This window comes from Strix aluco, chromosome 5 (genome assembly GCF_031877795.1).
Source record: "Strix aluco isolate bStrAlu1 chromosome 5, bStrAlu1.hap1, whole genome shotgun sequence".
Lineage (NCBI taxonomy): Eukaryota > Metazoa > Chordata > Aves > Strigiformes > Strigidae > Strix > Strix aluco.
This window is the reverse complement of record NC_133935.1, coordinates 35,175,707-35,189,813: the sequence shown is the minus strand read 5'-3', so window position 1 is coordinate 35,189,813 and position 14,107 is coordinate 35,175,707. Positions and strand designations below refer to the sequence as shown.

The 14,107-nt window shown below is 37.3% G+C and overlaps 1 protein-coding gene across 1 annotated transcript in view; it reads left to right on the top strand.

The window, feature by feature from the left end:
* SCYL2 (SCY1 like pseudokinase 2) overlaps nucleotides 1–6,631 on the top strand; it is a 42,917-nt gene extending 36,286 nt beyond the window's left edge. Inside the window, exon 18 of the mRNA XM_074826970.1 lies at nucleotides 383–6,631. Within this exon, the coding sequence (XP_074683071.1) occupies nucleotides 383–1,033 (651 nt within the window). The 3' untranslated portion in view covers nucleotides 1,034–6,631. The remainder of the gene's footprint in view (nucleotides 1–382) is intronic.
* Nucleotides 6,632–14,107: the final 7,476 nt, after the last annotated feature.

Sequence of the window (14,107 nt, the reverse complement as noted above, 5' to 3'; positions counted from 1 at the left end):
TTTCCAAAGGAATAATTATTATTGGAAGGCCATTGTTCTAGATAAGGAAAAAGCACATATTAAAAAGGGTTTTGCTCTGAAGAGTGTATTAACTAAATTTATAAAGGGCTTGGGGATAGGAATGGGACATGTAAGCAAATGTCACAATAGTACTTCATATGTTGTCTTATATAAAATAAAGCTGCATAACAATTAGTTCTAAGTAGCAAAGAATGAAAATAACCTAATTGGTTTTGTATACAATTAAATTTCATGCCCAATTCCATGCAGTAAATTCTGGTTTCTTAAAAATTAATGTCACTTCTGCAGGAGCAATGATAAAGACTGTTGCTAGAGTGTTTGTACAGGAAAAGCATTTAACTGCATTTTATGTATTTTGCAGACAAAAGACTTGACAGATACCTTGATAGATAATATGTCATCTTTGACTAGCCATTCTATCAACAAAGCTAAAGTTGCATCTTCAAACAGCTTCTCTTCTGTCCCTTCTATGGGTGTTGGAATGGGGTTTTCATCACCTATTGACAACACAAAGAGAAATATAACAAATGGACTAAATACTAATATGGGTTTTCAGACTGCTGGATTCAGTATGGGAGCTGGTCCCACCACTCAGAATTTCTTCAGTGGTCCAAGTGCAACAGGAGCAACCAAGATGAACATTGTACCGACTGCCAATATGCCAAATTACAGTCCTATGAATGCTGCATCTACAATCTCTCCACTGACACAACAGAACAGACCTCCAGATATGTCTGCTTTAGATAATCTTTTTGGTCCTCAAAAACCCAAAGTTAGTATGAAACAGTTGGCTCAACAGAAATCAAGCCAGTGGGTTAACCAGTTTGTACCCCCACAAGGGTCCCCAAGTGCGGGCAGTTCGGTCTTGGGACCTCAGATGAACATGATAGGACAGCCTGGTTTTGGTATACAGGGTAATCCTTTCTTTGCTCCTCAGAACTTTACACAACCAGCAAACACAATGACAAACAGCAGCTCAGCTAGTAATGACTTAAAAGATCTTTTTGGGTAAAACATTTTTTCCTTTCAAAGATCAATGAAATTTGGATCATGGGAAAGCTGATTAACATCTTATTTTTGATTAGTAAAAGCATGACTTGGGGAAACTTTCAACCCAGCAAAGTAAAGACTTTTGCACTGGAAAAAGACTTGATTTTTCATTCACCTGGTACTGCAGTGGAATTGCGTAAGTGCAAAGTCATCTTACATGCTAAAGATTTCCTATCTCTTTACTGAACAGCAGAGCACTAAAGGTAGGATGCATATATTCAATCGAAAAAGAAGCAGCTAAGTATTGCAAAATTATTCAGAAGTGTACTCAATCAACTCCTATGAAATTTCCTACAAAATTTTGGTTTTTAAATTCAACAAAAATGCCTAGGGGGTAATAATGCTAGTGAACGAAATCCTGCAGGCCAGTCCTTTCAGTGTCTGCTAAAGTCTTATTGATGATTTGTGTTGCCTGAATTTGGCACCGACTGTCATTTTGCCATGTGACAGTTGCAAAACGTAGATTCTTACGCTGCCTCAGAAAGTTTTGTTAGCCATGTTACATAGAAAGATCTCTAACCAGTAAGAGGCTGAGAAAATACTTTGTATTTCTTCTCTTACAAGATAATTGAAATTAATGTGCTAGTAAACTACAAGAAGGTTCAGGAGACATAAGAAGTTGTTTTAAAATTTTATGCAAGTTTAGGACAGAGTAAGAACACTGCTTCAGTGGTCATGCTGGTTTACAACCTGTTTTATAATGACATACTTGTTACCAGTCCCATAGCAAAAGGCAGTATACCACTTACGCAGGATTTTAAAATACATGTGGTGGCTTGATCACATTTATTGTATATTCCAGTGTTTTCACTAATTTGATACTGCTTCTAACTAGTGTGAAAAAAGAATATGTGTAGTTATGGAACCTCATAAAATGAATGTTCTCTGTAAAATTTGGATGTTGAGTGCCCCAGCTGTGTAACTAAGTAGTTCTGTGTAGCTAAACAGACACTGTTTAGTTACACAGAAATATCTTTAATTACTTCATAGATTTTGGCTCCGTTGAGAAGATGGAAAAGGATTGCCTCATCTAAGTTGCTCATAGTTGTGTGAAAAAGCAGACTGCCATAAATTGCCTTGACTAGAATAAACTATTTCATTTTAATTTTGTTTTAACTCAAGTTCTTGTGAAGGATAGAGGAATATGAAGTGAGTTCTCAATTTGATTCATAAGCTCTAGAATATATGGTAAATACACAGGTATTTCTGATCCTTTTTATTGTATTAGTCCAAATTTAATAAAGCTCTCCAGAAAACCAAACGGTAGTTTCTTCTACTTCCCAGAAGGTGTATGTTCAGCTTGCCCATGATAGAATCTCAGCTCTGTCAGGCACCACTGTTGGGTTTTAACTTTTTCTTTCCTAGGAATTTCAGGAGCTTTCTTACATAATATTTTGAAGACTATATCTGGCTATTTTGAGAAGGAAAGAACTAGTTACCTTTTCTATTGAAAGCCTACATGCTTTATTTTTCAAAGCCTTTCACTGAAGAAATTGTTCTTTCATTTGCTGCTTAAGAAACCAAAGGGCCTTATGCTGTAAACGTGACTTGTATTTTGTTATATTTCCACAGTTCTAAGCGGTAATAGCATTAAGCATATTTCTTAAAGAATTGTTCATGTATTATAGCTGCTGCCTTACTCCTATTATTTTAAAGTACCTGGGACCAGTGAAATTGTGGTTTAGAAAACAATACCTAACACATTGTGATGCTTATGTGCTGTTAATATTCATGATAAACATTGTAGGTTATGTTGAGATATCTGTGTAAACTTAAGACGATACTGGAACTGTTAAACTATTTAAGTTCATTTACGTTTACTAGTACTCTATACTCTCACACTAATGTCTTCTTGTATGTCAACTCTGTTAGGGTAACTTAAGGCAAGCCTTTGAAGAATTACTTGAATCTGTATTCCTCTAAATTATTTGGAAAATAAGTTTATATTAAAAATTAACATCTGTTAGGACTCTAGAATGTATTAAATTAATACATCTATGATAAAGGCAGTCTTAAATGTCAGTGTCCTGATCTGGGTTTCAGTCCCTGATCCCCCTGGACTGGGGGCTTTTCAGAACTGGATTTTAATTTAAGCTATTGGAGGGGAAATTAACTGAAGGAAAAAAAAAAAAAAAAAAAAAGAACAAATTTTATATGCTAGACCTCTTAAACTATGGGGTTTGGGGTATGTGCTTTTGGCATGAGCTATCTGAGAAAATAATCTAATTTGTAAGAACAAAGTCAAAAAAATCCTACAAGTTCAAATTAAGAGAGGCTTTTATATGCAGTGGTAATGTGATGGAATAAGATCTTTATCTGGTTCAAGTAATACTTTTTTTTTCTACTTAGATTTGAGAACATTATTTTGATTGCTCTTGTTTGCTGCAGTTTTTAGAATGGCCAGAGTAGAAGAATAACAACAACGAAAACTGAAAAGGCTGCTTCTAAAAGTTATAACAAAATTTTCTAGTTATTTAAGAATAAAAAAGAAAAACATAACTTCAGTTAAAATGAGAGGGTCAAATCCCTCTTCCTTGTAGATGCTTCCTGCTTAGTGTGTCAGGAAGCTGGGTGGGTGTGAAGTTTTCTGATTATTTCTTCTTAACTTAGTGGAAAGAGGAGTTGCAAGAGGTAAGTCACCGAGGCCACGTGCCACTTGGCTCCTGCTACAATAGTTTTTCTTTAGGAAGCCTTGTCCAGTTGATCTCTCCACTTACAAGTCGTCATTCTGAGTCCCTGCAGGAGGCTGGAAGACTCATCCTGTGGCCAGAGTGAATACCATTGTTTGAGAGCAACAGTTGTACTTCACATCCAAGTTGTATGGGAAGGAGTAAGAGGAAGGGGCAGTGTTACAAAATGTGAGCATTCCAGGGGCCTTCTGTTTCTGGACTTGGATGGAAAGCAGTGTTAGACCTAGCTTGGCCTGAAGCAGGACTGTCTAGCCCTAATGCAAAACAAAATGTACAACACAGGTTTGAAATTGGTATCTGATTAAGAAATTGCAAATTCTGTTACTGAAAAAGTAATCTGATATAAAATGTTATTTTTACAATGCCTTGAACAATGCTGTAAATGACACAAAATTTCTGCCCTTTGTATTCAGCCTAATTTAAAGGAAAAAATGTGGAAGCCTGGCAGGTTATATTATCATCTTACAGCCTCCAGCCTGTGCACCCACTGTGCTTACCCACTGCGAGCAGATCTTTATTCCACTGGGAAGATCAGAGCAGGGTCTGGGTTGAACTGCCCAGCCCACCTGGTTTACTTTACATTAATTTGTAAAAGAGAAGTAAAGAGAAGAGTCTAAGTTCCTATTCTTTAATTGATTTATCTGTATTATGTGTACTACAAAAGGAGAAAAGAAGTGGATATAGTTGTGCATCTTAAGTATAAGCATCAGTTGTGCTTTGGCTGCTCTGGTGTATGCTCAATGAACGTGACCGCACCAAGACAATGGTGTTTTCCATATTAGAACTGTTGGTTCCATTTGGTTTTAAGTATGAAGGTTTTTGAAGCATCCTCTGAAAACTCAGTCTTAGAAAACAAACTAATCCTGCTAGTTGGAAAGGTTGTATTAAAGAGGCTTGAAAAACCTGCTCTGCTGGGGCTGATAGAGAGGAACCTTGAAACTACTGAGTTACAGATAAGCTTAGAAGCCCCTAGGTCTTCCTCTCACAGGAGGAGAGAAACAGGGGGAAACAGAGAAATGGCACAAGTGTCATTTCAGGGATGGAGGAGGAAGCAGATTTTCTGTTCCTTTTCATCACACAGGTGTTGCCAGTAAGGCACAGAACTGCCTGTGGAACCTGCTTATGCAGGAGGAAAACAGTATCAGAGGAGTCTTTTGAAAGGTAAAGGAGTCCACCAATTATCTGGGAGATGGGGAGAGAAATTTTACTGGTAACATGGGTAGAATGCCCTAGGTTTTTTTTAATGAAGATACTATGTCTTCCTCTCTCAATGATGATATGAATTAGAAATGTGGGGAAGTTGTGGCCTTACAGGTCTGTACAGATGCTGAGTACCCCAAGCAGAAGGCCGATTTTTTGGATGTAGAGGTGCACAACATTTCAAGCCTTATTATTTGAAACTTTCCTTTTCTGTTAAGTTTTGTATTTTTAGCAACACCTGTTTCACATTTATGTGGAACTTTAACAAACAGCCCAATGGCCTTTTAAAATAAGAAAAATGTGTGTTAACTATTGTGTTATAACCTCTATTACAATGTTATCTATGTCTGTAGATAGATAAGGGTGTGTATAGATTACAGGATTTTAGATTTTTCAGTTCAGTTGCACCAAAAGAGCAAGGATTAAATGAGAAGTTAGATTTGAATCAAATTCCACAAGGCTTCCATACAGGCTAACAATTATATGATACTTTTGTTATCTATTCTAAATTTACATGCTTAGTCTGCCTATATATACATGACTTGAGCAGAAAAGGAAAGTTTTTAAAACATAAAGTTTATGAACACTGGATCTCTCATTGCAGATGAAGTTTTTGGACTTTAGAGTGACCTTTGTTTATTGATTAGGTGTTTTTTATTGGGGGTGGGTGGGATATCGCTGATTTGTGCCATTTCCAATAAAAGAAAAGTAGGGAGAGGGGAGTACAGAAAAAATACCCTGTTGTATATGTGACCCCTTTTTGTTCTTTGTTAAGAGATATGCTGCATTTTATATACTCATTGTGAACTTTTACTCTGAAATAGCTGTGAGGAAACCTATCTGGAGAATTTCAGATGAGTTAGCTGATTTTCAAGTGAGGTCCTGCCTTGTATCTTACTTTCCGTTAGGTTTTGACTGCTTTACAAGGAAATTACACAAGGCAGTAAAACCTTGGATTCATACACCAAATCCTCTTGCCTTCCAGGCCTCACACTTGTATCAATAGAACAAATAAGCCCCTGAAGTTGTATTGTCTTTAAGTTCTCTGAAACACTTCTAACTGCTGTACAGATTTCTGAGATGAAGTTGTAAATCAAAATGTGTTATAGTGAACTCAGGCCTTGTGCAAAATATTTAATACTTGTTTATTTGTCTAATCATACAGTCTCTGTACTAGTGGCAGTTTTATGTTTTGATTGTAAAACATTAAAATTCTCATGAGGTTTATAGAGTGATGTTACTGTAGTGTCAGCTGTGATTCATGAATAGAACTGTCATAGCATGGCATTAGTGCATATCTGGTTTATTGGACAGTTCTTCAAAAGCAAATTTATTCTTGTATCAAATTTTAGATCAGTTACTTAATATGTAAAAGGTACAGTGACAGTTTCGAGAAATTCATATCACTTTGTACTCTGAATGAAGTTACCTATGGAAATAAATGAACTTTTCATATTTTCATGTTGGAAGATATTTTTATTTAAAATTTGCATAAAATGAATAGTAACGTATGTAGAAAACTTTATCACTGTATATTTTGTTTAAAATACTTTTTATCTCACGTAATTTTGAGTTCATTTCTGAGAGTGATTGCTGCTGTCCAGACGTCTGTAAGAATGTGATCACATATTGACTTCATGCAAAGAATAAAAGTCCTGGGGTAAACCTGACGCACTAGATGTCTCTAAAATTAGCATTTACTTTTTCTGAAAGCACACTAAACCCATGTTAGAATCTGGGGTTCTGATGCCACATAGTGATCTCAATTTGCATTTTCACTGCTCACTTACCCAGAAACCAGTCCTTTCTCTAAACCTGAATTTCAAGATACACTGCTTTGTTGATACACTGATTAGTTTGCCAGTGACTGCTGGCAGGAAGCTAGTTCTCAGCTTTTTGTATGGTATAAATTGATCAAGTATGAGACATATGAGCTCTGATCTGCTTAGAACCATCACTGTTAGCTGAGGAGAGAGTAGAAGAAAGAGAGGGATGAGGTGGAAATGAAAAGGTAGCATCAGGTGGCTCCAATTCCCTCTTTATTTTCATTTGCTGAGGGTGAGGGCATCCCCATTCCTCCCACAGTTGTATCCATCAAGGAAGTACAGCCTTGTTATATGCCAGCTTTCAGTCAATAGTAGCAGAAGATCAGAGTGTGAACTTTCAGTAAGGTAGAGACATACTTGATGGCATCCTGCTGAGGAAATGCCTGCCTGAAGTTGATCAGCAGATCACAGTCCTCATCTGACTTGAATGTCCTTTACCATGGTAATGTTCTCTTTGTCCCCTCCATTTCTGGACATTGGTAGGATCCATAACTATTACGTGTATATTAAACAGTAAAGTCTGAAGTGCTGAAATCCAGATATCCAGATGTTGTGGCTTAAAACTGACAATTGCATAAACTCTCATGAGTTCAGATAACCTAAGTCTTCAAACAGGAGAAGCTGGAGATCTTTGCAGTTGATTCTTCTTTGCCTGGAATACTTTGATACTGACAGCTAATTGTCTCTGCTTCATCACTTCAGTATCTCTAGTCCCTCCTTTAGGTATGTCATACACCAGAGCTTTAGGTTAATTCTTTTTATATCAGTGTTCGTAGAACTGTATTACCTTAACAAGTTCGCAGTTGTGAGGAATGCAGCTCAGTAGGTGTAGGAAATGCAAAGAGAAACAGTTCATTCAATGTTCTCTACCTGTTGCCAGACAGAAATGCACTTCTGCCCTGCATCTCAGAAGCTCCCTGCACTTATGTCATCAGTTGGAGACCACTGCAGTTACTCAGTAGATTGGAAAACTGGCTCTTAGGGTGACAAGGTGAATTCCAATTTGTTGTGCCAAACTTACCCCCAAACTTATGAACCAGGAATTCAGAAATAAACTCCTACCCATGCACAAACCCAAGAGCAGCTAAATAAATACTAGTTATTCAATCTCTAAAATAATTTCTGAAACATTCTAGGCATAAATTTTAGCATTACTATAAACTTTAAAAAACAAAATCTTTCCTTTTGTCCTCTGTAAGATACCTGCTACAAACTATATTATTATGGCTCTAGTGCAGTTTCTTACTGCTAATTGAGGCAGTTGTGAATGTGGAGCAACTTGGAACTTAGAAATTACAGCAATTTAATGGCCTACCTATATCTACTTACAATTTCTGAAGGTCTTTTCGGTCAGGCTTTTTGCTTGTGCCTTAATCATTATTTGGCCTTTTTAAATAGAATTTCTTACAGTCCATCACCTTTTGCACAACATTCAAAAGACTAGGCTTTACACTGTTCTGAAATACTTAGCCATTCTGAGCAGAAACCTCATCGCCCTCTACAACTACCTGAAAGGAGGTTGCAGAGAGCTGGGGATGAGTCTCTTTAACCAAGTAATAAGCGATAAGACAAGAGGGAATGGCCTCAAGTTGCACCAGGGAAGGTTTAGACTGGATATTAGGAAATATTTCTTTCCAGAACGGGTTGTTAGGCGTTGGAATGGGCTGCCCAGGGAGGTGGTGGAGTCCCCATCCCTGGAGGTGTTTAAGAGTAGGGTTGACATAGCACTTAGGGATATGGTGTAGTTGGGAACTGTCAGTGTTAAGTTAATGGTTGGACTAGATGATCTTCAAGGTCTTTTCCAACCTAGACAATTCTGTGATTCTGTGATTCAATTCGAGGATAATCAAAGCAGAAGCTCCATTTGAAACTACATCAGTGAAAACATTATTATATTTGACGTGAAAACCAAGGGGTTTGGTGTTTGGAGCAAGAGTTACTGTATTGGCAGTGTTTGTTCATGTCTGCATGTCTCCTTAATGCTAGCTTAAGGCTATGGCTTGTAAGAGTAAACAAAACCAAAACTCTGAGGAGCTTCCTTTCCAGCAGGTGGCTTAAGAACCAGATACTATAAGGAGGAATAACTGGCTTATTTTCTGAACAGAAAAATCAAATACTAAAGAAGAGAACTCAAAAAAATTAGAAAAAGAACCCCAAAAAGTAGAAAAGATATCTGCCCCTGCCATGCTGATAAATGCTTACCTATGACTGTAAGTGCTTAGCTGATATCACAGAAGTGACTTCAAGTAAGTGCAAATAAGCAAAAATGGTAATGAAGCAATCAGATACTTCTGTAAATAGAGCAATAAATATTATCTAAAGAATCTATCCTAACATGGCACCAGATAGTTTTGGGGTTAATTAAAATTTTTAAAAATAATTTCTAAAAATAATTGTATCTTACAGCGACTGTATCTTACAAAATCAGAGCAGGAGAATCAGGAAAAATAAAATTACACTAAAATGTCATTTTCATACTTTTGTTTTTAAACAGGAACTTTAAATGTAGCCTTTCCCCAAAAAGCCTTATGCTACAAATCCTAGCTTGGTTACAAAACAGAAAAAAATCTATCTAAAAAATATATAATTTAAAATATTTGGAACACACTAAATACAATTTTGATGCCAGCTGTGCTCAAAGCCTTGATCTGTTGTATAAAACTAGCAAAAGAAATCATTTTTGTTGTGGATTTCTGACCTGATAGATACTAAATGCCATTTCTGCAATCTGAGTGTTTTCAATATAAAGTACTAAGGTATTTTCATTGTTATCCTGTGCAGGATCAAATTATTGATTAATCTGTTCTTTTTTATTATTTGGCAAGCAGGAAACTCTTTAAAATTTAGTTGAGTTTTTTTGTAGTTTGATTGTGCATATATGCTTTGTTTCCTAAGGAATTAGTTACTTGATTCATTGACAACCATTACAAAAAAAAAAAAAAAAGATTTGCAATGAAATACCACCTTTGCATTATACTCACTGCCACATTTTACAAACCAGAACCATACGGTTGAAGCTCTTTGATTAAACAAGCACTATAAATATTACTTAAGTTAATCAGATCATTAACTGGCTGGTGGGTAGGAGATGTTTCCTTATTCTTTTCATGACATAGATAGTACAAAGCCTTGATTTTTTGCACGTTGGAGAAATTAAGTAAATGGAGGTCTCTTCAAATGTAATTGCCAGCTTAAATTGAGCTTGACCCCGTGTATAGCACTTGTTTCATCAGAATTTTTCTTAGGACTCCATGCCTGCTACTTTTCCAGGCCCTTTGGGGTGCAGCCATCTCTTGCAGATTCTCTCTCTTTGATTTTCTTTCCTATGCCAATGCCCACAGGCAGTGCATGGCTGTGTAAAATCATAGAAGGGTAACAAAAATCAGAGGGCTCTGACAATTCTTTTTCTGGTGATACTTGGTAAGAGAATGCTGAATTTAGGACAGTGGCAGCCTGAACTTTGTGCCTGTCGCTCTTCAGCTGGAGATTGTTGCTTTGCCATCAGGGGCTGCAGCGGGGAACCTAACCTGAGGCTCTGCATCTCTGCTTGATGGTCCAGCTCTGGCAAGCTGACAGACTGTGCGATGGAGGTGGCTGGTGAGTGGGCACGTGTTTCTTTTGCTACCTGCTCTATGGGCAGCATGAGACTGGAGGAGAAATGTTAAAGTCAGCTACAGGTAAGTAATCCAGAGGGTTACCAAATCCAGATCCCAGAGTGATACAGCAACTGTTTGAAGCAGAGTCAGATTTCGGGGAATGGCTAAAAGAAAAAAAAAAAAAAAAAAGAAGAAAGGGGAGTGGAAACTGTCATTGGCCAAAATGACGGAATATCCACTGCCAGCTCCATAGGCATGGGCCTGTTTTCTTTGAGCTAGTGTCCCCCATCCATCTGCTCTGTTCAGATTCCTAAATTGCCTGTGCAGAGTGAAACAAAGAGGTTCACTCAACAGGATTGAGTATAGCTGTTAGGCAGGTATTCTTTATTCGCAGCGGTGGGCAGCACTGGGGAATCACTCCACCACAAGAGCCGCACTTACTAATAAAACTCTGACTAATATACACAAAAAGCATACATATGCATTAGATTTCTTAGAAAAGGCAGTCTTAGGCTAATGGATTCTTAGAATTCATTTACATAGTCTGAGCATGCATAGTAAAAATAGAGTGAGGGTCTTCTCTCCTCCTTAGGGGTCCACACAGCCTTTCTCACACTGTCTGTTAGTGAACTTTAGGTTTCTAGTGTCCATATATGGTCATACAGTTACTTCATCCGTCCTTCAGCTCCTGTTTGTTCCAGCTTTCAGCACTTATCTCGACACTGGCATCTTCTTAGGCACTTGTTTTCTTTAGGTTCCTGCTATTAGGGATGTACTGAGGGACTTTTTCAGACTGTCCAAGGTCTGTCTTATCTATACTAGGCAAGGAGTTACAGGTTTCAAAACATCTTACAAGTGGGTAACTGGGTAACAACTACAGAGGGTAGTTAGGAAAAAGTATAAATGAAATTATGTACATTACAGTAAAATACAGGAAAAAATAAAAGCTAGTAAAACATAAGTGATGTCTAACATTAAAACTAAATGTCTTATTTTACAGGTCCCTGTACATTAACAGTTTCAAGTATACTTGTAGCAGCTTCCCTTCAAGAGAGTGCTGGCTGCTGCTGCCATATGAAAGAGCTTAACTTCTGACAGCTACTGCTGCTGGTAAAGGACAGCTGCTTGAGCTCAGATTTAATTTAGCCATAACACACTTATTGGAATGTTGCATTTCAGCATGTTTATTTTTGTTAGAAATGACCACATTGTTAGATTGAATGGTTGTGGTTTCCCCTGATTTGCTGTAGCAGACATTTTCTGGTGAAAGGTGGGTAAAATATTCAGTATATGAAACTACCAAGAGATTGGATTAATAAAAAAGTAACTTTTTTAAAAGTTTAAAAACCAAGATTTATTTGAACAAAAGTATTAGTAATAGCAAGTTCTGTCCTGAACTGTGCATTACTGGTCACTATGTCCTTCAAGATGCCACAGTTGACGAATTGCATTCTTCCTCAGATCTTTTTTTATACATGTATTGTAAGGGAAGAGAAGGTTTTGCTTCTTCAGTGTTGCTCAGTTTCTATACTTGAAAAAATTAATGTTTTTAAATGGAAATACAGCTGATATTTTTTCCACTCTAAAAAAAAAAAAAAAAAAATCAACTGATGTTAGGTGTTTAGTTAGTCAGCTAGTTCAGCATATGAGTATTTTTAATAGTCTGGCAAAAAAAATGTTGTTTGATTTTTTTAAAATTTACAGACTGTAAGAGATGACATATTTTAGTCACTGACATAGGTTGTCAGCACTTAAAGTATTCACTTTACACAGACTTATTTTGCTCGGTGAAACAAAAAGTTGACTTATTTTAAGCTGTGTCTCCTTCTATGCCATAATCAGTTCTTTGATGAAAATGATCTACATAAAAGATATTCTGGAACTTATTTTATTCTAATATAAATAAGCCCTAAGTATAGTTCAGCATAAACACAACTTCCCCTTCCAAGGAAATTGTAGCATACTTCAGCTCTGTTTTTAAGACTAATGTGACTGCTCAGTCGTCCTTCTCCCTCATTCCTTCACCCTGTCTTGGATGAAAGTATTAACATGGTAATGATTTAACAGGAAATCTAGATTTATTAATCACTAACAGCACTTGATCATTACAAAATAATTCAGAAAATGTTATAAAAATAGCGACTAATCTACAGATTTTAATATGACAAGATTCACACTAATTTACTTTATGGTATCTTAATTTATACATATGTACATGCACATACACAAACACAAAACATACAAATACACACAGACAAAAGTATTCCGATCCAGTAGAATGAAGTATGTACCCACACACACCAGTAAGCAGAGAAAGAGTGGGTAAAAGAGAAGCTAGCTCAAAGTAAAATTTCCCTCCTCTCGAGTTTAGAGTAGATACTCACAATGCCTTGGTATTCCTCAACAGGCAATAATCAAGACTCGAGGGGGTTGACTTCACCCTGGCCTTCCATCAGCTCTGGCAGCAGACAACACCTTAAGGGTTTTGATACCTGAGAGGTATCCCAGTTTAAGGGAGATGCTGGTCACAGGCCCGCTGCAATCCAGGAGAGCTCAAAGGGTCTCCCTTGTGGTCGCAATTTATACGGTCCAAGATAATTGACTTTTGTCAGATACCTTTTGCTCACACCCAACTTGAACAACGAAGTCTTCTGGTGCCTTCCAGCAGTTGCACAAGAACTTGATGAATGTGTAACTCTGTTATGGTTCCCATTTGACCACATCCCAGGCACAGGTGTGCCAGGCCCTTAGGAGATGATGGGCTGTTATAACCATTTCCGAGCGATCAGGAGGGGCAGGAGCCAGGCTTGTTAAAGGGGCACCTTAACGTTCTGATTTACTGCCATTAGCAGTCCTTATCTCCACAGATTGGTGTAAAGCTTGGGGGAGGTGGGTGGAATCACACCTAGCACCAAGCAGCCCAACAAGGAGGGGCGAGGGGGGGATTGAGGAGGGGTGAAAATTGCACCACCACACACCCTTTGCAACTTTGAGCCTATTGCCCACTTTCAACCCTTGTTTGATAAAAGTGTGATTAAAATACTAAAGGCAAGGAATTCATGAGTTTTATGAAAAATATTGGCTCATTAGAGGGACCAGCTTTGCATTTCAAGTGAGGAAAAGTGAGATAACTCCTATTAGAAACTAGAAAATTCATGTAAGGGAGAGCCCCAGGAAGGCAGGTTTTATAAATTCTGATCTTCACGTGGTCTCTGGTTTGGATATTTACTTACATATTCCACAGGTTTGGCTTTCAACTATTTAAAAGGAAATAATTTTTTCATTAACTTGTATCCTGATGTTTTCTTTTAAGGAGTTCAGATCTGGGAATAGAGGAACACAATGCTACGTGCTATTATTTTGTGAATCAATCCGGTAAGAGTCTGTACTCACAGGTCGTGTATCACCACTGATAGTTTTGAGTAGCATGTTATGCACGTACTGCCTGGCGTAGATTATCTGTTAAACATGGAGAGAATACAATACCAAAGACTATTCCCCTTTAAAATGTATTTTCCTAGTAAGGGCAAAAGGGAAACCACAAATTTGAAGAGATAGAATGATCTTTTGAGTAACTCTTAACAAAAAGATTTCTAAAAACATCAAAGCAGTTCCTTGCTGATAGTGACAGGCTGTAAAAGGCTATGAGATCTTAACTTTCAAAACCATCTGTAAAATATAATAAAACTGCCATAAGGTGTCACTATAACCCAAACAACTTTCA